At 41.5% G+C, this 23637-nt stretch overlaps 1 protein-coding gene across 2 annotated transcripts; it reads left to right on the forward strand.

Annotated features, from left to right (window-relative positions):
- The first annotated feature begins 225 nt into the window (after positions 1-225).
- Positions 226-13886, forward strand: TMEM156 (transmembrane protein 156). Of its 2 annotated transcripts, XM_082254025.1 has the most exons (6): positions 226-416; positions 3571-3813; positions 5204-5449; positions 10246-10365; positions 12373-12468; positions 13711-13886. In XM_082254025.1, the coding sequence occupies exons 1-6, from the start codon at positions 323-325 to the stop codon at positions 13785-13787; spliced, it is 876 nt and encodes a 291-aa protein (XP_082110151.1). In that variant the 5' UTR covers positions 226-322; the 3' UTR covers positions 13788-13886. The 2 variants fall into 2 exon arrangements, with proteins under 2 accessions (XP_082110151.1, XP_082110150.1); XM_082254024.1 differs by lacking the exon at positions 12373-12468 and having other exon boundaries at positions 13711-13825.
- Positions 13887-23637: the final 9751 nt, after the last annotated feature.

Genomic DNA, 23637 nt, shown 5'->3' on the forward strand with positions numbered 1-23637 from the left:
TAAGAGACAAGGTCCTCTTTTAAACATGTATTTCATTTGATGCCCAAAAATACTTTTTAGTTGGCAATATAAAAATGCTAGAAGATAAAGATAACAGATGAATAACTGAACATACATGACTGTTTCACGTTCTAGCAACTTGTATCTGATCTTTACTTCCCCTTCAAACTCGTGGCTTTTTCTGTTGCTAATTGTGATCAGAACGCAAAAAAAAAATACAGAGCTTGTTCTCAGTAAGGAAATGACTAGTGACTGCGTGTAAGTGGGGAAACTAGAAGTTCAGAATGTTGTAAGAGAGGAGACCTCACAGTTACATGGGCATATGGTAATGGCAACATCTCTTCTGCTCAAAATCTTCTTAGGAATCGTTTTACTTTGTGTTGTCTGTATTCCTGAATGGTTCACGACTACTGAGGGTAAGTTATACATTTATTTGTACTTGCTAAAAACAGACACTGAATGCATACATTGTTATCCTATTTTGCATTATTCTCTAACATCCTGCAAAAATGTGGCCAGTCTACTCACCAGGACCACATTGCCCTTAGTGGTATGTAGTACGGGCTATCTTGTCATGTGCAGATTGTGCAGCTTCACAAGGACCCTCTTGTTCTTAGGGGCCCATCTATAAAGATTTGGATCAGTAGGAGGTGCTAAAAATTCCTCTCTTGGTCAAGTAGACTTGATCACTGCTCATTTCTAGGGCAGACAAGAAGCAGGAGACATTCTTTACGGCACACTAACCTCTCAGTATGTAAAATTCAAGTGGTGTCAAGGAGAAAGCACTTCTTTCACTTCCTTCAGATTAGGAATAAGATTTTCAGAATACTTCGCTAGTTTGCTTTTTGACATCATTTGCACTGGACGTGACAAAGTGACAAAATTGTGAAGTTTCAAGGTAGTGCAAAGTCTATATTTTATACTTTTTCAAGAGCTTGTCCTTGGGCAAACAAAGTGTTCTTTCACAGGGATCCTGAGAATAATTTTGGGTCAAATATAAAAAAAAAACTGTCATGCAGCTGTGTTAAAATGGAGAATATTCTTTGGAGACAACTAAGCCTAATACACACTATCCAACTTTTGTGGTTAGATTTCCTTCAGATTTACCTTTTCTATGTAGTGCAAGGGCCTGCCAGATTGCATACAAATTGAAAGTGTTTAGGTTTGACCTCATATTATATGGTTTTGGTAAGTCTGAAGGAAAAAGTCTTCAGAAAATCTTATAGTGTGTATGGCCCTTAAGAGTCACTAACCTCCCACAGGATTTTTTACTGATAAAACATAGAACATTTACTGACAGAGCACATTTTTTTACTGACAACCTGAAAAATGACAGAACTCCTATTAAAAACGAAGACAATCGATATATAAATAGTATAAACACAATATGGAAACAGACAATGCCAATAACAAGCAATTTGCCCGGTTTACACTTGAAGTCAACACAGCATGACAAATTATTAGCCCCTGATATTTACAGACAGTTAAAAAAAATCACAGATTTTTACAAACTGTCTGTAAATTTACTGACAGTTGGCAACCCTGCCAGTCACTAAAAGGCGATTTGAAGGAATTGAAGATAGATAACTGAATTGTACACTCTAGTTGCAATTTTGGATAGAATGTTGTTTTTTGACTGGCTTCTGCATGTCTTTGATGGCAGCTGTGAATTGCAAAAAAATAAATAAAATACATGAGATAGAGGTCCAGCAGCAGGAAGGGAAAAATATGCAAAGTAAAGTGGTAGTGTTGGCAAGTACAGCTGATGCTTCTGCTTGCCAAGGTGTTGCTTGTTGGTACATACATATAGTAAAAAGGTGTGTGCCAAATTGAATGAATGATAGCATTACAAGTACTGATTAGACATCACAAGAGAGATTGATGATACAATGGTTCATAACTGACTAAAATTAGGGAAAGGCTGATGTAACCTTTGAATCATAAGGTAGTATAGGTGGACTGGTGGAAACCTTTAATCTGGGTATTCTAAACGCATGTGTGTGTGGGGTTAGAGGAGGGGGTCTATTTTAAAGTTATATTTTTTATTGTTATATTTATTACTGTCACATAGGGACTGTCAAGTCCCCATTGTTTAGTACATGTACTCTTTATTGAGACATTAGTGGTCTTTTAGACCCTCAATGTCTCCTCTGCCTCCAGCCCATACAGATCAGGGACACAGTTCCCAGTCAGCTGCCTATCCAATGTCGGTCTCTGGGATTTGACAGCTCTGAATCCAGAAGTGCTCAGAGATGAGCACTGAGTAGTTAATTCAGCCTAGATGAGGTTGGTGAATGGATATTCATCTGTCTTTTTTATTTCTCAATCTTAATGGGATTGTAAAGGCAGAAGGTTTTTTTTTTTTATCCTAATGCATTAGGATAAAAAAAACTTTGTGTGCAGCAGCCTCCCTCAACCCCCCCAATACTTACCTGAGTTTATCTTTAACCAGCGATGTTGCCGGAGTTTCTCAGCTGCCCGGACCCCCCCCCCCCATTGGCTGAGACAACAGAGCGATTCGATTGCCTCCTGCTGCTATCAATCAAAGTCAGTCAGCCAATCTGGAAAGAGGGGGCGGGGATGGGTCATGGCTCCATGTCTAAGTGGATAAATGGAGCTGTGACTCGGCTTGGGTGCCCCCACAGCAAGCTGCTTGATGAGGGGGGGGGGGGCTCAACAGGAGGGAGAATCACAGAAGAGGGACCTGAGAAGTGGAGGACCTGGGCTGCTTTGTGTAAAACCAACTGCACAGAGAAGGTAAGTATAACATGTGTTTTTTTTTTATAAAGGGACTTTACAATCGCTTTAAATTCCTTTATCTTTGGCCCAGAGAGAAGCCAAATAAGCTGGGGATTGGGAGGAAGAGCAGGTTGTACTTGGCTTGACTTTGCTTATTTCTACACAATGGAACATTTATCAATAGTTTTGTGTTTGAAAAAAGGGGCATTTAGGAAAGCTATGAAGATGAATTTGGAAATAAGGCATAAGTTTTAAAAACATAGGCAATTGTGTCACATTATCAAATAAAATTGATTTAAAATCTTGATAAATGTATATGAGTTATGAATATTAGCCTAAGGAGCCATAGGAGGCATGATCCAGTTGTGCTACTAAAGCAGTAAATACTGTATGCCCTAAGTTTTTTGGAACCCTAGCAATGTCCCTGTAGATTCATGATTAGCAAGCTTGTCTTGTCCTTTGTTTCATTCCTGCCTGCCTGCTTAGAAACCCAATCATTATGCACAATTTAGTTAATGCAGTTCCTTAAAAACAAAACCTGAAAAGCTGAAAGCTCAAATTAGACTTGTAGTGGGCATACCTGCTCTCTAAGCTCATGGAATGGAAGGAAACTTAAGTTGGCTTACAGGGGAAAGAACTGTGAGAGCATCACTGGTGTGGTGATAGCCACCGTATGCAATGCAGCAGTATAATGCATGAGGAATATGTGGATCAAAACTGAATGTGCATTACTTTTTAGATCTTTTCATTCATATAGATATTTTTAAATGCAATCTTATGTTTACCCAGAGCTACCATTAAATCCATTTCACAATTATTATTTTTTTTCAGGTAACGTCATGTACTTATCCTGTATTCTTGTCTGCTTTGAAGAGTCCTCCTACCTTTCCACAGTGATATCCAAGTCTATAATATGTCCTACACAAGAAAACACTAAACATCTTCAAGAGACTGTTAACATGCAAAATAATATAACCTATACTGTAAATTTCAGTATTTATATTAATACTACCCGTTACCTCTGTGAACAACAAAGACACATTCATTCTTTATTTCAAGATATGAAGATACCAGGTAGGCATCAGGTGCTGAATTTTTTTAATGCACTGAAAAAACAATTCCATACTAAGTCATTCTCCATAAACTGTGCAGCGTGTAATAATACACATGGCCCTAATAAATAAAGAGTGCTAATTCCTAGGTTCAGTAATCCATAGCTACCAAACAGAACCCATTATGTGCTCGTCTAGCTTAAAGCTGAAGTCCAAGTATGGCTGTTTTGCATAGTTAGATTGGTCTGGCTTGGATCAATGTAACTATGCTACTGTCAAACCTGACTGATCCACATGGAAGCTGGAAATCCAGATATCTCTAGAAGGGCCTGTATCGATGAGATCTTTACGTCAGGACTGCTTTTCTCTCCATGCAAGTTATTAGGAATACAAAATGGCTTTCCAGATAGCAAGGATAACTTGGCACAAATTCTTGTGGCAGTGTTGAATTATAAATCTGTTAACTTGCTGCATATTTTCACTGGCAAGTTGTACACTTGCAGAGCACTTGAAGCACAAGTTCTAGTTTACACTTTTCCAATTTGTAGCAAATTTGCATGGCAAGTCTCTAGCAAGAGCAAAGTTGCAGTGGTGAGCCTACAGCAAAAGCTCTGCAAGTCACAGTGACCCCTGTGGTTGGATGACTATTGTACAACATAACTTAACCAGAACTTTAAACTGGAGTCCTGCAATGCGGACTTGCTGCAATTGTTCAACAAACTTGTACAGCCTGGCGAGTCTAGTAATAGCTTAACAAGTCATTTTCAAACTTGCAGCTCAATTGCTTGCTCTCTGGGTTAAAGCAGGTTGATGCAGCTTAAAAAATGAGTGAACTACAGGTCAAGTGTGCCTGTCAGTTAACTCTGAATGAGCTCAGAAGTATCTCAAATCTAAGATGAATACACTTGAAAGCAAATCGCACTTACCCATTTACACAAGCTAAAAGCCCGTCTACACCATCCCTTAGGGCTATTACACGCTAGTGTTTAGGTAGGAAAACCCCACAGCTGAGCTGCACTTTTACCACTCTTCAACCACTACCCCCTTTAGCTGCAGAGGCAATAGCCAGCGTGTACACATATCATGGCAGAAATTATACTCCCTGTTACTTTTGGCTTTCAAGGTAATGGGCCTCACTGCAGCTTCCCCTCAACTGCTTGCAATAAACTTGACTAGTGTGGGCTTCAAGGGGTTAAAACAGGTGGTGAGGATGCCTCCTAACCACCTGTCAAATGCTCTTTGAAGAGTGATCTGAACAAGGATACCTCTTCAAAAGTCAAAGGTAGTTTGAGCGACCCCCTCACCCTCCCCTACAGTGCGGGGAATGAAATACCTGGCCGAATGCTGTGGGCATTTTAAATTGTCCAAAATGTATTAAACATGAACAATATTTTTCATATTTGTTGACACAGAAAATACAACGTATTTCTCGCTGGAGGTTAGTGGAAAATATCGTGTTTACTCAGAACAAGGGTCACACCTCACACTGGTGAATATAGAGGACAGAAATCCATCTCCACCATTCTCCTTTGAGATCCATGTTAAAAATACTACAGGACCTGATGGGATTATTGATGATATGGACTTTAAAACCAAAGGAATGAAGACTCATGATAACACTATTAATATATCACTACATTTTGAGCGCCATGTTCCATGTAAGTACAGATGATTACTCTATAAAACAATACAAATAATACATAGAACAATGTACAATATGTCACAGTTTCATATTAGTCTCACTTTTCTAAGTGTCATATTTGTAAGCTTTAAAACAAACCATTCCTGACCTCTCTTGCTGATTTTAATGCAAAGTTATTCTTTCTCAAAGATCACTAAAATCACACCAAAGAGTCTTGAGTTGGGTAGGGGTCCATTTTTCACCTTATGCCAACGGCATTGCGCATATATGTGGTGGCAAAAAAGTGGGCTTTAACTCCCAGCTACCACACAAATCTATCCATAGCAGAGTTGAGGTTGTGTGTTGAAAGCGTGTCAATGACAGCTCAGTCATGGCATCTGATTGAGATCCAGCAGGACGGCCTCCCAATCACAGCTATTTCTTAAAGTGATACTAAACACACATGTTTTAATTTACATTATCCCTTCTATTTCTGTATGTGGATGGTGGCACTGTAATGATTTTAAGAAAAAAAAAACATCTAAGTACCTTTTTCCTAATCGATATACAGCTGTCACATGATCCAGATCTTTCCCAGCCTGTCTGCAGGGAAACATAAGCAGGAGGAGCTTCTAGTCCTCTGCAGCTGGCCACGTGTTCAAAATAAAAAAAGCAGGCTTTAGAATACAGATTAAACATAAATAAATAATATCAAACTGTTAAATTGGCATACAAATATATATTTGAAATCAAATCTTTATTATTCTGTGGAAATAACATGGTATGGGTGGATTTCTGCCAGTCACAGGCTGTGTCACACCCCTCCAGCCTGTGTCTTAGAATAAGAGGGAGGTGAAGCCACCATTAATCTACATTTAAAATCCCACCCCTATTGTGTTTAGCTGGTTAGGGGGCATGGAGGAGTGAGGTGTCATTTACCACTGTATATACACCCACATGTGTGAGGCACATGGGCTGCTCAGATGTGATAGGAAGAAAATGCTCAGCATAGAAATTTACTGAAACTAAGCATGTGCAGAGTTGCCACCACAGCTGCAAAATTCCTAGCTGCAATGGATACATGAACAGAAGGTGGTGATAGAAAGCAGCAGGATTAATCAGGTTTTTTTGCAGAATACAGAAAACGAATCTCGCAGTGACAGTGAGTATGAACATCATGTAAAACACCATTTATTGATAGTTTTTTTTTTTTATGATGTGGGTTTAATTCAATTTTAATTAATAACTTTAATACCCAGCTACAACATAAACTCTGGTTCTTTATCACCACGACGACTGTACCGATAATGTAAGTGTTGAGACTTACATTTTTATCATTTTTACAGCTGAATCTTGCTCTGCATTCTAGGAGCCGCTTTGTCTCCATGCAGCCATCACAGATAAATACAGTATATTGTACCAATATTACAAGTAATTTGTTTCATAGAATTTGATTTGTTTTTAACCCTTTATTAACATACAAACAGAATCATTCTCAATCGATTAATGTGCTCTGCCTCTCCCATTAAGTATTTTTTAGCAGATTTGTTTGTACTTTTAGTTTTGTAATACCATTGTACAGTAATTATTGGTAAGAAAATGATAAAATCAAGTTTGCACTTCAGAATTGATGGTTGTTTTAAACCTATCACTGGTCAAAACAATTTTTGCCTGTAGATTGCATGGAAGTTAAAACATGTTTTGCAACTAAGCAATGACAAAAGCCTTGTCTGTACTGAACAAATATGTATTATTTTGGTATCATAAGTTGTGACAAAGCTATTGCTAAATAAAATTACTCAAAAGGAAAATTTAAAAATGGTCAATAAGGGGTATACATGTATGGTAAATTGTTTAGTTAACGATTACACATTATATTAACTGATAATTATTTGGTTAATTTGCTTGATTAAGCCACCTAACAGACTTTGAAATAAGTAATTGATTTAGAAAACATTTATGTAGCAGTGCTTGTGTGTTTCCCCAAGTCCTCTATTTCCAGCATAAACTCCCAATCCACCCTATCAAATGCTTTCTCAGCATCTATTGATGGTAGGGAAGGGTTATTAATACCTCTAGCTTTATGTAATAGCAATAATGTTCTAATCCCATTATCTTTCCCCTTTCTACCTGGGATAAATCCTGTCTGGTCTGCATGGATCCATTCTGCTATTAGGACCTTTAATTGAGTTGCTAAAACTTTTGCATATAGTTTTTTATGAACGTTTAATAGTGCTCACCAGGATGTTGGATTCTCCAAGCATCTACCAGTCGACACTGAAAAAGCTTGTACAGTCCAGAAACAGATCCATGCAGAAGTTAAAGTCCCCTGCTAAGAACAAATTACCTTTTTTAAAACAGCGTATCTAATATTTTTTTCAAATATCCTCTCAGGTTTTTTTTTTTTTTTTGGGCAATATACATTTGCCAGAGTACAATCCACTCCTTGTAGTTGTCCCTTCAGGAAGATATAGAGTCGTTTTGGGTCAACCAACCTTTCCTCCAAGGAGATCCTCACATCCTTCACAAAGCCGATTGCCACCCCCTTTGCTCTTTTGGTTGGCGAGTCTCCATAAAAGCTGACCGAATAAAATTTTGAGTATATTTTCACACTTGTATCCTGTGTAATATGTCTCATGTAAAAATACTATACTGGCAGAGTTTTGTCCAAGTTCTTCTAATACCTTTTTTCTTAGTTGGCGTATTTAGACCTCTAACACTGTATGTGAAGAAATTTAGGGTGTTCATGTCGTCACTCCTTCCCCTCCCACCTCCTGAAATGTATTGCTTCTCCTGCTCCCACCCAGCCGAGGTCGGGGGCAGAGGACTCCTCTTAAAGTCCTCTGTGGGGATTTAAACCTGAGTTTCGAAAGGGAGGTGACATCAACTAGTATTTCCATGGAGTCAGCACAACCTTGTTTTTCCCCCTCCTCCCATGAGGCTTCTCCCTTCCACCCACCACCTTCTACCACTATGTTTGACATTATTTTGCTTTGACCATTTCATGGTCCTAAAGTAGTAAGAGAATAGACTCTTAAGCACTCCCTGCCCCTCTACTCCTTTACCTTTGGGTGGAGCTCTACCTGCCCGCTAGTGAACCCCTTGCTCTCTATCTAGGGAAAAGAGGATCTGTGCCCAGCTAGGTTACCAACCTAAGTTCTCTGTCATCCCCCCTCTCCTGCCACGACCCCCCCCCCCATGACTTTTCTTTGCCAGCTCCTGAGTTCAGTTTATTTTCTTTGAAGCCAAGCACCATTGTTCTTGTGTTTCTTCTATTGCTGTATCACCTGGCAATTTTGGTATAGGAATTTCCAATTTTTCACAAGTCCCGCATCTCCTCTGGGAATCTTAGTCTTGTCATAGGGCCTTCTGTCCTGCCTATCAGATGGGCTGGGAAACTCCAGTTGTACCATACTCCTTGTTTTTGCATCGATTCCACAAGAGGTTTCAGTAATTTCCTTAAGGTGGCCTCTGATTAGTCTGTAAAGATCTGAATATTTGCGCTTTCATAATTTATGGGTGACTTCTTTTCAGGCTTTCCCAAATCTGGGCCTTTTCTGCATAGCTCTGAAATCTTAGAATTACATCTCTGGGGGTGTCCACTGGAATACCTTTTGGTCTTCTGACCTGGTGTACTCTCTCCACCTTTATCTGTTCTGCTTCTCCTCTACCCAGCAGTGGATTGAAAATGTTCTTCATTTTGTCTGTCAAATCCTCTCCATGTGTCAGTTCTGGCAAGCCATGAATTCTCAAATTCTTCCTCCTACTCAGATTTTCTTGATCCTCCATTTTATATGCGAGGTTTCTATAATCCATTTTTACATTTTTCATCTCTTTTTAGATCTTTTATTATTTGTATATAGCTGTCTTGTGTTTTATTTTTTTTCTCTATGTCTTCCACTTGTTTTAATAGATCACCCAGGTCGCTGTAAATTGTCAATTCTATTTTTAAGGATTTTTCTAGTGCTGCAAGCATGGCCGCCATTTCCCCCTTTGTGGGCGGTTGATCACACACCATTTGCTCTGTGTTGCAATCCAGCCCTGCATCAGCTTCTGAGACTTGTTCTGGTCCTTCCCACTAGTTCGGGACTGCCCTGTAATATCTAGGCCTAGTGATGTTCTGTTTATCCAGAGTTTCCTCTGGAATCAAACTTTTTGACCGTACTGTGGCTAGAACTCAATTTAGGTGTCTTTGCGGTCGCACCGCCTCTTACTGATTTACCTCTCATGTTGTCAAATTTTTGTCTTTCCGTCCTCCCGAAACTCACAAGCCCATCGGCAAAATATACAGTCAGGATCTAGATCAACAGGCAAGCAGGCAGGATCAATAGGCAGGCATTTTAACAAACTAAACAAGATCAGCGACCGTGATTTAGAAATATTGTTAAGAAATAGGAGAGGACTTGGAGAGTACTGAGTTACTCTCAACGCTTTGTTGATGGAGGTTGCCCAGTTGTAATTATTGATCAGATTGGGGTCTGGTTGTTTTTTCTGATAATCCCTCCTGATTCTCTTAGCCATTGCTCCAACCCAACCCTCTTCTGTCCCAGAGACTCTCCCCGTCAACTCCAGGCTCCTATGTTACCCTCTCCTCCTTCCTTCCTGCACTCAGTTGGACAGATCGGGGAGGCGGGACGGCATTTGAGTGGAGATCCGTCGTCTCATTTCCGGAAGGTACAGCTGTTCCCCAGTGAGCTCTCACTCGCACGCCATGCAGGCCCCTCCCCCTCCGGTCATCTTTTATTATTGTTTTAAAATGTACGATATTTAGGTGATATTTTACCTGTATTTTTCATGATTCCGTCATGCATTTGTTTTTCTATTCATATATAGATTATAAAGGGACTCTTGGCATCATTTGGCTGTCTTTGATCCCGCTTGTTGTTGTGTGTGGTTTTATATTTATTGCCTGCAAAGTTTTAAAGGAGAAGACAACTGTTCCAACTACATTTTGTAAGTAAAAATACTTTACTGTATTAAGGAGTACTCTTAGGATAGAAATATGATCCTGATCTTTGCCTAACCGTTTAAATACAAAACAATTAGGGGAGGTGTCCCAAATTCACTAGCTACATACTTGCTCCAGGTCAATGACTCCCTTCATAGTGAAAGATGTATGATGCTGAAAGCCAGGGAGGTAGAACACTTCAAAACAAGTTGGCAATAAGCTCCTATTCTTTGTTCTGAGAGATTCTGTGTTTTTTTTTTTTTTTTTTGCATTCTACTAAAGTTCTGTATGTTTGAGCTGGTAAAACGGTATTAAACCCTCTTTTTATTGAAGAAAAACAAAAAAAAAAACCATGCCTATACTTACCTGTCCGCCGGCGCTTCAGGTCCCTCCTCTTCGGCGGGTGCCCCCACTTTTCCTGGGGCCACCCGTGTTTGCTTCGTCATGAGTCCTGCTACTGCGTTCATTGACACAGAAAGCGGGACTCCTCCACCCTCTCCCCTGTAACAGCTTTTGATTGACAGGAGCTCATGCACATTGCTGGATCAGATGGGGCACAGTGTGCTTGCGCATGAGTGACGTCATCGCGGCTCTGGCCAATCACAGCCTGCGAACCCGGAAGAAACTCCGGGGAAAATGTCAGCGGTGTGCTGGTGCCGCTGGAACAGCTTCGTTCTAAGGGAAGTATTACATAATGAGCAAGTATGTGATGCATACTAGCTCATTATGCCTTTGTCTTGCAAGGTTTTTTTTAGAGTTTACTTTTTTTTTAAGGTGAAAAACAGTAAGGCTTCAGAAACTCTTTAACTATTGATTTGAACACTGTACAAAAGTGCCAGTAAAATATACAAATACTCCTTATAGTACATTTCTTAGACAATAATACGATTTTTTTTTTTTTATTTCAGCTTAAATCTTAGCATCCCCTTTTAATTTATCCATAAACATAAGATGACAGTCATCTGGTCTGGCTGTATTTGATAATACTGTGTGGCTGTCATGTTAGATGCCAATGGCCAAAGGCATAACTATGTATGAGAGGCCCTCTAGCAAAGTCATTAAAAGGTTTAACATCCTAAAGGCAATCCCTCAAATAGTAAAAATGCTGTTTGCTTTCATAGTAACAATATAGTTTCTAAAACTGTATATTTAATTTGATCAAAGCATGCTTTTGCAACCTACCTACAGTATATCACTATATAGTCTGCTCCTGGGCCCCACAGCAGTCACATGGTCTGGTATTCCTATAGTTATACCCTTACCACTGGCCAATACTCTTTGAAGCAATTCCTGACCAATACTTTTTGAGGAATAGCCAGGACTAAAGGAGCCTGTGAATGATTCTTCCACCCTTCTCTGGAAGTGTTACTGTGAATGCTTGGCCATGCTAAATATTCATGTTTATACACCTGATGAGCAAGTGCTTTGTCTGTGAGTCACTTAAAATCCCACCCAGCCCAATTATCCTCACCTCACCTCACCCTCCCTTTTTATCAACTCAGAAATCCTAACCCTATAACATACAGTGTAGGAGCATTACCAGAGTTGATATCATGTCCTTATTCTCTCACATGACAATGCTCGGGGCCCAGTGTTCAAACGCTAGGACAGAGCAAAGCATCATTGAAGACAGAAAAATGCCCCTGGGTGTTCTGCAGTGACTTCAATGGAGCAATAGAGTAGTGGGAATGCAGGGATGGGGAGCATAAGTGAGGTGAAATGTTGGCTTTATAGAGACTTGCCATTCAGGGCAAAATGACAGAGTCTTTTTAAGTCTATTGGCAGCTTTATTCCTGTATATACTGTGCTGCCTCATCAAAGAGGCAGTTGCGACTGTTGCCATCAAGCCAAGACAACATTTTGCAGACATTAAGGCGGTATGACAATTATGCTGAATATATGAGAAATATGCAAACTTACTTTCCTTTGCCTTTTTTCTTTTCACAAATGCTTCACTGCTATAGAAAAAAAAATCACATTCATGCATATCTTAAAATACCATTTTAAAACAGATAAAAGAGAATCGGCAAGTTTGAAAAGATGCATAGATAAACAAACAAGAATACCACCAAAAACACCCTACCTACAAGAAAATCATCATAAATGCGGTAAGCATAGGCTGAAACCTACTATAATATAGCTACAAATCATGCATTTTACAGGAAACTTTTTGCTAGGAAAGATGTAGGCTGCCATCACTGGCCTCTCCTTCTGAAACGTTCAGTCTCCTGGTTATCATGCTGATTCAGTGATTTTTTTTTTACTTTTTAAATTCTTGACATAGAACCATAGCGTGCACAAATTGGAAGTTTGAGCTTTGCTTGCTGCATGTTTGTTTTGGATTATTGACTCAAAAGTAGAGATAGCCAAGCAATTTCATATGAAAGTCTGCTGCATAATTTAACTACTTATTAGGAAAACTTCAGCCAATCTACCTTAAATGCATTTTCCGATTTTGGCAGAAGACAGCAGGCTTTTATTCCCTGTACAAGTTTACCTGTATAAGTTTACTGTACAACAGGGGTACACCAGGTTTACTATACACCAGGGGTTCCCAACCTCAATCCTCAGGTACCCTTCTTTAAATCATTGTTGATGACTTACTATTTATGTACAGCTATTTTATTTAGGGAAAAGTTCTTAAACATGACATGTTGGAGGGGGGGGGGGGGGGTATTTAAGGGCTGAGGTTGGGAATCACTGCTTTACACTTTTATTTAAGTCCCAACAAGAAGATTTCCTGCAGACTTGAGATCTAACTGTACATCTAGCCTGTAAGTATTTCAAATAAACAGCTAGCGGATGCAAGATATAATATTTCTGTGACTTGCTTTTATAGTGGATTCTTCATATCTTCATATGGTAAAAACAGTAGCTGAATTGACAATTATGTCCTGGAAGGAGGGCAAATCCCATTACATGGTGTGATGGGCCAAAGTAAAGACCCTTCAAACTATTGAACCCTACTCATCCCACAAAAAAAATAGAAATACATAATTGCCTGGAGTTGGCAGTTAAAACAATTTGGCTTAGGGGCTCTCCTAATAACTAGACTTTATTTTAAAATATTTTATATTTTTCACCTGATACATTTGAAGACAAGTTTGAGCCTCCACTGTATTTTGTATAAATTGAATATATTGCATGGTTATGAAGAGCCAGCAAAGGAGGAAATTGACAGCAGCTGGAGAATGGATTTGAAGACTTTCTTTGGTTCCTAATACTGTAGTATAAGGTTGTAGCTATTTAGGAAAATTCATGTTCAGGCAATTTTATAGCAAAATACAATGAATGTATATTAGATCCCACTATCTCCTTCTTATGGCTGTATTTTTCTTTTTATATTGTAGAAGGCAAAAAAAAGCTGAGGTCACATTCAGCACCCATGCTCCCTACGATTGCTGAACATCTGGATACAGCTACGTGATCTACTTCAGCCTTTCACACAGTAGAAACTGCTGCTGCCACATTGGCATTTCACTTGTTTTGAAGGCAAATTCGTTTCCTAAAATTTAGATGGATTTCAGTTAAATGTACACTTATTGGTCACTCAGTACACTTAAATTGTCACTATAATTTTCTTGGTAAACTGTATGCTCTGATGCAAGAATTCATCATGCAAGAATTCATCATGCAGTAATCAAAATGTCTTCAAGTTCTTTCCCCCCTGGATAAATACAACTGTAAAATAGGGAATACAAAATAACAAATAAAAATTGCATTTGCAAGTCATTATCTATTTACAGGCATACCCCACTTTTAAGTACAGAATAGGACCAGAGCATGTATGTAAAACGAATACCTTTTTTCACTTCTCAATGCATGTAAATACACTATCTCTATAGGAAATCTTGGCCTGCTTGACATGGCACTGCTTCCAAACCATCAGTGACAAGGACACCAAACTTGGGTTCACGTTAAGGGGACCCAGGACTATGACATGGTAGAATACCTAGGCAAGCTGGCCGGCCACCAAATAGGATATGTTGTTGTCCTGGGTTCCCTCTCGGTGCTTCCTAAGTTTGGTATCCCTGTCACCTATGGTTCGGGAGCAGTGCCATGTCAAGCTGACCAAGATTTCCCATAGACGCCAATGTTAAAAACTAGCAGCAGTGCCATGCCAAGCTGACCAAGCTGTGTCTATAGTAGTGAGGGAATGAAAAGTGAGTATGCGTAAAACGGGGTATGTCTGTATTGTAGTATTGTGCTCCTTTGTACTTTATATGTTGTAAAGTGTGCCTCTAACCAACAAAAGTGTGTTTTTTCTTTTTTTTTTTTTTAGCACCCAAAACACAGTGGAATCTAATTATCAATGTTTTTACTAAGATTCATACAGCTTTCACCCATTTTTAACATTAGTCTCAATGAAAAATATTTGAAACTTGGGTGAAAACAATAACTGGACTCCAGTGTGGCTGATGCATCAAGTATTCTAACTGGAACATTTTCTGTTGCCCAAAGCAAGCAGTCAAAATTCTTGTTACTTGTTTTCCCTATTCCTAACTTTAGAAAAAAAAAAAAAGTGAGTGGTTGCTATAAGCAACAAGATATGTCCCTGTTAGAACACTTTTAATGCATTAGCCACATTCTAGCAATAAGAAGACAGGTACTTTGTTAATATAGATAATTATTAAAGGAATATTCTACTTTTAGAAAAAAAAATGAATAAATAAAAAATAAAATAAAATAAAAATGTGCATTTACTAATTTTATTGCCTTGAAGGCCGTAAAGCATTACAATTGTTATCAGTGGATCATTAGTGAAAAGAACAGGCTTTTACAAACTGCTCCTCCAGCCCCAAATTCATACCAAGGTACGTACCTTCAGTTATTGAGCTAAAGGAAGTATCAATGGACTAAAGTTCTCTGCTATTGTAGCAGATGAGAATTTTAGTCTCCCACAGATCTCTGAATTTGCAGAATGGGGGCTGGGGAATATCACCATATTACAGATTACACCATAAATATGAGAGTAACGTGAAAGTTCAGTAGTTACGTTTGGGTGGAATTAACATTAGTTTTTTGTCCCTAAAGCTGGAGAAAGAGACTGGTAAGTGTGAATGGGTGGATCTAGTTATGGTTTTGGAAGAGTAAGTGTGTGGGTTTGATAAACTGAAGTTTAGATTAGGGGGTAGGGCGATTTATTATTAGTAGTTTTGGCATTTTATTTATTGGAAAACTGTTCTACTCTTTTGTTTCCTCATATCTGTCTCTGAGGACCACTGACAAGTCATTTCGATACTTAAAGGCAATGTAAAGCTTTGGCCCAAATTTATTAAATGGGTTACAAATTTATATGAAGATCCTTGTTTAAGAGTAAATAACTTCATGTTCCCAGCTTAAATTACAATGTTGCACTCATCAAGGGTGCCGTGTATCTTCTTTACGATTTACAATAGCTAGTAAACCACTGTCATCTATGAATAGATGTTTTTTGGATATAAATTACTTTAAATGAGGTTCTATCAAGGAAAAATTATCGTTATACATGGATAATGTCCTTTTCTTTGGAGATACAAGGCACTCCTTAGAATATGCCATGACTATAGTTTCTACCTTTGGTCATTTTTCAGGGTAATTAAAGTGGTAATAAACCCCAAAACACAAATGTAAAATATTGCACCTCACCAATCCTTAGATGTGTTGGCTGCATTAACTTTCCCTTTTAGGCTTTTTCCCCCCTTTATTTCACCTGGTGATCTAGCCAGTAACATACTTTCTCTTAAGCCGGCCATACATAAATCTTTTTTTTTTTATTCCACTAGCGGGTTGAATGAAAAAAAGAGCCGATTCCCCCATCCACACATTCAATGTGGATGGGGGAATCCTTCCAGTTGAGCTATTGTATTCTTCCAGACGTCTTTGATCAATGGGGCCTTGACTGGGCTCCCCTCCTCCCTAGGCCCTATAGCAGCCATGTGGCAGTACTTCCACCAATGGAGCACAATGTAATTTGCAGTGGTAACTTAATGTATCTATATCCTGCAGCTCCAATCCTATGAAGATGATTTAGATGCTCCTATCATTAGATGTTATTCGTGTAGTATTTTTCGAGAGGATAAAAACCCTAGACTACAAACAAACATAACAATGTCCAACTAATGAGAAAGGCATAGGCAACCTCAATCCGTGTTTACAATATTTAGCTGCACAGTACAAAATTTTGTGAGTTGGGGTAAAATGATTCACTCTCTTTATCAGTTTTAAAGTACATGTGTGGGACAGGCGAACCTATTAGAGAACCAAGAGAAAGAGACCTTTCACATTCAGGATGGCACTCCTACTTTACAATTGTTCGATAAAATGTGGAAGTCAAGGATCTTATGGGGATAAAGGGGTTTACTTCTTTTACACCAATCTGGGCAAATTCTTTGTATGAGGAATTGGACCTGGGGCAGAATGGAACAACGGGGTATCTGGTAGTTTCTAAATTGTACAGTAATGATTCTTTAAAGTCATTTCAACAGCTACGGGAAGAGCTCTCTATGCCTAAGTCAAGTTTAATCAACATCTACAAATGTAATATACAATAGGCTCCCAGGGGAAGATAATGCCTATAGTCCATTATAAGATTCCAGTAATAGAGGATGTAGTGATGTCTCATCGTGCAAAGGGTGTCATCTCCTCCATACACAATATCTTAGTTCATAAATATTTGATGCAATATCTTCTGAAATGCAGAAAGCAATAGTCAGAAGGAATATCGAATAAGAGGAATGATCAGATATTATGAGTGGTTCCCCCTGTATCAATATTAGCTTCTCAGAGAGTAATTCAGCCATTTATTGTCCACAGGATGTATAGAAATTCACTTTATAGATGAGGCCTCTGAGACAGTCATAACCACATACTATAGATGTGGCCAGGGAAATTTTTTATTTTCCATGTCCCAAGTACTGTAGGTACAATACTAGAAAAAGGTTCCTGAACATGTGAATGCTATTTTCAAAAACAAGCATTGTATGTAATACATACACATGTATTTTGGAGTATATAAGTGCTGTGAAAATGTATTTGCCCCTTCCTGATTTATTTTTTTGCATATTTGTCACACTTAAATTATTCAAATCATCAAACAAATGTTAATATTACACAAAGATACCCAATCATAGGCTCCCTAATCCATAAAGACCAAACCGGATTCATTCCCTGCCGACAAGCCGGAGACAACGTTCGACAGGGCTATACACTTAACCTATCTTGCACGTCGTCGTAACATCCCTGCCTGCTTTGTCTCCCTTGACATTAGAAAAGCATTTGACTCCCTCTCCTGGTCCTACTTACAAACCGTATTACACAGATGGGGTTTTGGCCCTCACTTTCTCTCTTGGATATCATCGCTCTATTCTTGCCCGTCAGCGTTTGTTCGCTACGCAGGCTTCCGCTCATCCCCCTTCCCTATTCGGTCTGGCACTAGGAAAGGCTGCCCTTTATCTCCCCTCCTCTTCGCACTAGCAATAGAGCCCCTAGCACACAAAATCCGCGCCAATCCTGACATAAAAGGACTTGAATTTGGGGGCTTCCACCACAAACTGTGTCTCTTCGCGGACAACATCCTCTTGTTCCTTACGTCCCCTCTCATTTCGGTACCCAACCTCCTCGCTACCCTGTCCCAGTTCGCACACCTTTCAGGCCTGACTGTTAACCCTGGTAAGTCGCGTGCTCTCAATGTTTCTCTGCCCCCTTCTCTCCTTTCACAACTACGTGCGGTGCTCCCCTTCTCCTGGGCGCAGCACTCCCTACCCTACCTGGGGATTAAGTTGACGGCGGACCCGCTGGAGCTGTTTTCGGCTAACTACCCCCCATGCTTCGTCATCTCACGAACTTGATGACATCTTGGTCCTCCATACCTCTAGCCTGGATGGGGCGCATCACTGTCGCTAAGATGGCCATTCTGCCTAAGATTCTGTATCTCTTCCGGGTGCTCCCGATTAATGTCCCCTCTTACTACCTTCGCCAGCTTCAGCTGCGCACCTTCACATACGTCTGGGGCAAGTCTAGACCTAGAATACCCCGCATAACACTCTTTCTCCACAAACTCAGAGGCGGCCTAGGCCTCCCACACTTTACCAAATACTACCAGGCGGCCCAGCTGGCCCAACTACCCAAGTGGCATACCACCTGCGAAGTCCCACTCTGGGTATCTCTGGAAACGGTTGAATGCGACCCCCTCTCTGTAGCTAACTTATTATGGCTTACTCCCCCCGATCGTAGGTCCATCTCTAATCCTGTCATGCGCCACTCCCTACGCCTCTGGGACGCCCCTTAAATTCAAATTCAAGCTTCAATCACCACACAACCCGCTGCTTTCCTTTCTACACAACCCATCCTTTCTCCCGGCCTGGGAATCCCCCTCGTCCTTCCGACACTGGGCGTCAGCTGGTCTACTTCGGGCACACACTCTGATAGCATCCGACACTATTAAGCCTTTCTCTACGCTTTGTGAGTCCCACCACCTACGGAGCTCTGAGATTTTCCGCTACCTCCAACTAAAACACTTTTACGCCAATTGCATCCGCACTGACTCTTCTCTGCCCACCATGACTGCTTTCGAACATACCTGCCACCGTGACCCACACACCCGGGGCCTCATTTCCCAGCTGTACTCCAGACTCACGGACTCCCCTGACAATACCCCCCCCCCCACTTATGCTGCTAAATGGGAACAGGATCTGGGGTCCTCCTTAGATACTGAGGCCTGGGCTAAGATCTGGCAAGTGACGAAAGCGGCCTCCCAAAATATAGTTGCCTTGGAAACCAATTACAAAGTGCTGATGCGGTGGTACTTGGTACCCTCACGTATTGCAAAATTCCTACCCTCCCACTCTTCCACATGCTTACGAGGCTGCCTGGAGGCGGGCACACACATGCACATCTGGTGGACTTGCCCACTAGTAAAAACCTTCTGGCAAGCTGTCTTCCAAATCCTCTCTACCTTGATGGCTGAATCAATCGCACCTGACCCCCTCTTTGCGTTACTCAATGTGAAGCCGGACACGGTATCTAACTCTAAGCACAAACTATTCCTCCAAGTCACCACGGCAGCCAAACAAACCATTGCAAGAGCATGGAAGTCCCCGCACCTCTCCTTGCCTGAGGTCAAGCAGCGGGTCACCCTTGCTTCGCCTGCTGCTTGGCCGCGCCTCCCCCACCTGGGCATAGAGTGTTCCCCTTATGGGGTGCCTATGGGTTGGCTACGCCGGTTGCAGAGTCCTGGCCACAGCCCCCCCGGTTGCCTCTTATCTACCTACTCCTAAGTTTGACCCATGGTTATTGTAGCCATTATTTTGTTAGCGCATCTGGCTTGTACTTATCTTGACACTGTTTACCAATTGTTGTTACCTGTTTACTTTGTTCTCCAATAAAATGTTTGAACCATAAAAAATATTACACAAAGATAACCAGAGTAGATGCAAAATGCAGTTTGTGCTTGGACCTTGCCGGCAACAACTGCAATCAAGCGTTTCAGCCAAATGGCAATGAGTCTTTCAGATCACTGTGGGGGAATTTTGGCCCACTCTTTGCAAAATTGTTTTAATTCAGCCACTGCTGGGTTTTCAAGCATGAGCCGCCTTTTAAGGGCATGCCACAGCATCTCAATCAAATGTAGGTCCAGACTTTGACTAGGCCACTCCAAAACCTTAATTTCATTTTTTTAAGCCATTCAGAGGTGTACTTGCTGGTGTGTTTCAAATCATTGTCCAGCTGTGTAACCCAAGTGCACTTGAGCTTGAGGTCACGAACCGGTGGCCAAACATTCTCCTTTAGGATTTTCTGGCAGAGTGCAGAATTCATGGTTCCAACAATTATGGCAAGTCGTCCAGGTCCTGAAGCTGCAAGGCTTTCGCCTTGGAACTCTCCCATGGATGCCATTTTTGCCCAGTCTCTATCTTATTGTTCAATCATGAACACTGACCTTAACTGGGGCAAGTGAGGCCTGCAGTTCTTTAGATGTTGTTGTGGGTTATTTTATGACCTCCTTGATGTGTTGTCATTGTGCTCTTGGAGTAATTTTGGTAGGCCGCCACTCCTGGGAAGGTACCACCACTGTTTCCGAGTTTTCTCCATTTGTGGATAATGGCCCTCACCGTGGTTCGCTGGCGTCGCAAAGCCTTATAAATAGCTTTGTAACCCTTTCCAGACTAATACATGTCAATTATTTTGTTTCTCATCTGCTCTTGAATTTCTTTAGAGCACTGCATGATGTGTTGCTTTTTGAGATCTTTTTGCATGATTCGCTTTGTCAGACAAATTCTATTTCTAAGTGATTTCTTGATTCAACAGGTCTGGCAGTAATCTGGCCTGGATGTGGCATGTGAAATTTTTTAACAAGCAGTTTGCTTTATTGAAGGTTACTGACAAATTTACAAAACAGAATGCAACCTGAATAAACATAGTTATGACATGGATATCCAATGGTATACAAGTACAACAAGAGAAACATACATCGTGGTTCCAGTGGTTATCTGGCAGCAAGTTAACCCCAGGGCTAGCATGAGAGAACTCCAAGGGGGACTTACACAGCAAGAGTTACACCAGGTCTGAATCTCCTGAATCCCGTTACCCCATGATCCAAAGAAAAAAGCAATAACAGAGCTATACAATAGAGAATGTGGCAAAAGGGGAAAGAAAGGGATGGGGGGGGGGGGGGAGTATGCAGCAACAGATCGGCACAAGTTACTCCAACATCCAGGGCTGCCACACCTTCTCAAATTTCCAGCGGCACCCCGACTTATATAAGTCAACTTATACATTGGCAATACAGCATTAACAAAAGCCACCCAGGCCGAAACGGAAGGTGGAGCAAAAGAGGACCACTTACAGATTATAGCCTTCTTAGCATGGTAGAACGGGGTTGATACCAGGATTTTCGCATTGTGGGGTCTCTGGGCATCATCATGCAGGTACGCACAAAGCAAGGTTTAGGTTAAGTGTTTCAAAAATCGAGGACCAGAACCCCTGTATCACTGGGCATTCCCAGAACATATGGCTGTAGGTTCCCAACTGAGTGTGGCATCTGGGGCAGTGAGCGTTCCTTTCCGGGTACATAGATCTCAGCCTAACAGGGGTGAAATAAACTTGGTGTAAAATTTTTTTTGAATTAGCTTATCATGGGAAGAGATTACTAGTTTCGGGCCATTCTCCAGTGAGTCCTCCCAATCCTCCCTGTCTAGGGAGGGAATATCCTCGCTCCACCAATCCCACAGTTTCTGGATTCTGGGCGCCTCCCTGCCCACTAGGACCCCATATAGCCCCAATAATGTTTTTTTAAATCTGCTTGCGACATTAATTCTTCTACTGGGTCTAGTTACAGAGTAGGCTGACTTGGGAATTGAGCATTCACAGCATAGCTCAATTGTAGGTATCTAAAGTGCATCCACCCCGGGAGCTTTAGCTCCCTAGCCAGCTGAGTATAACTAAGTAGTATGCCCGAGGGGATGATGTCTCTAAGAGTTTTGATACCATATTGCGCCCAGACGTGGGAGTCAGGGACTGTTTGAAAGTGCGACAGATTGGGATTACCCCAAAGTGGCTGTACGGGGGACTATCCATCTTCCCTTTAGAATCTGGCCACCTTCCAGACCCTCAGGGTAGTTCTAGTCTGGGTTGGAATATGAGGATAGGCCCCTGCCCCCCTATATGTAATGTTCTGGAGATCAGACAAGGAGCCCAAGTAGGCATCCTCCACACACACCACGGCATTAGAACGAACACCCACAAACCACCAATAAATTGAGACCAGAACCACCGCCCAGTAGTACACTTGAAAGTTAGGCAGGGCAAGTCCCCCAACCTGCACCGGAAGGTGCAGCGTGGATCTAGCCAGTCTCGGCATAGCCCAACTCCATATGAAGGAGCTAATGGTACGGTCCACCTCCCAGAAGAAGGGTGAGGGTATCCACATTGAGCAGTTCCAGAACAGGTAAGTGAACCTGGGCAGGAGCATCATCTTCAGGATACTGATCCTACTCAACTGGTTGAGAGGGAGCCCTGTCCACAATTTACATTGTAATCATAGTATAGTCGGACATCCCTCCTGACCTGTACCCCCAAATAATGAAACGGAGTGACCCATCGCAGAGGAGATGGGCCTGCCAGGGAAGATGCGCCATCATCCAGAGGAAAAAGGACAGATTTGGACCAATTGATTTTAATCCCTGAAATGGATCCAAACTCATCAAATTAGGGCTGCCATGAGTGAAGGTCCTGCATCATTAAGATAAAGGAGTGCATCATCAGCGTACAGGTACAGTTTCTCCTCCAACCCCCCACACATAAGCTACGAACCCCCGGTACTCCCTAATAAGAATCGCCAATGGCTCCAAGGCCAGAGCGAAAAGGGTGGGAGAGAGGGGGTATCCCTTATGGGTACCTCTGTGCAGTCTGAACGAATCAGAGATCCAGGAATTCATCCTTACCCTAGCCCTAGGTGCCCGATATAATAGTTGTATCAGATGTATAAATTTGGGGCCAAATCCGAAGCGACGGAGAGTCTCCCATAGGTATTCCCACTCCAAGGAGTCAAACGCCTTTTCAGCATCAAGTGAGGCCACAACTCGGGAGCCAACATTGTCATGGGGAATCGAGAGGTTTAGGAAGAGGCGGCGAATATTATTGTCTCTGCCCTTGCCCGGCATGAACCCAGTTTCATCAATATGGATCAGGTCAGCAATTACAGAGGACAGTCTAGTCACAAGTACCTTAGCGAGCACCTTGGCATCAACATTAAGCAGGGAGATCGGCCTGTAAGAGGCACAGTCCTGTGGGTCTTTACCGGGCTTGGGCACCAACCCAACTATAGCCTCCTCCATGGACTCCGGGAGAGATCCCATCTCCACTGCCTCGGATATAGTGGCCTGCAATTTAGGGGCAATCAACTCAGCATACTGAGAGTAAAATTCAGTGGGCAAACCATCCCCTCCCGGGGTCTTCCCACCCTGTAACTGTCCTATGACAACCTGGACCTCCTCCGGTTTCATATCTGCCTCCAGTCTATCCCTAGCCACATCCACCAGTTCAGGAAACGGGACCAAATCCAAGTATCATCCCAAATCTGAAGAGGAGAAGTGGGCCCTAGACGAGTAGACTTCCTGAAAATATTCCTGAAAGCAAGTGTTGATATCCTCAGGGGACGTAACCAAACAGGCCTCCCTGTCCCGGACACCCATTATGTGGGTGGAATCCACCCTCCCCTTGGCCAGCCAGGCAAACAACCTACCGTTTTTATCCCCATACTCAAACACCCACTGGGCCAAAAGCAGCATAGATTTTTTAGT

This window comes from Pelophylax lessonae (genome assembly GCF_965119305.1).
Source record: "Pelophylax lessonae genome assembly, chromosome: 1".
NCBI classification, from domain to species: Eukaryota; Metazoa; Chordata; class Amphibia; order Anura; family Ranidae; genus Pelophylax; species Pelophylax lessonae.

Bases quoted from the DNA above. Each gene is read 5' to 3' on its own strand.
- TMEM156 (XM_082254025.1), top strand. From the start codon at position 323: ATGGTAATGGCAACATCTCTTCTGCTCAAAATCTTCTTAGGAATCGTT. The intron at 417-3,570 runs GTAAGTTATACA...ATTTTTTTTCAG, and splicing joins ATGGTTCACGACTACTGAGG to GTAACGTCATGTACTTATCC. The intron at 3,814-5,203 runs GTAGGCATCAGG...TTGTTGACACAG, and splicing joins TCAAGATATGAAGATACCAG to AAAATACAACGTATTTCTCG.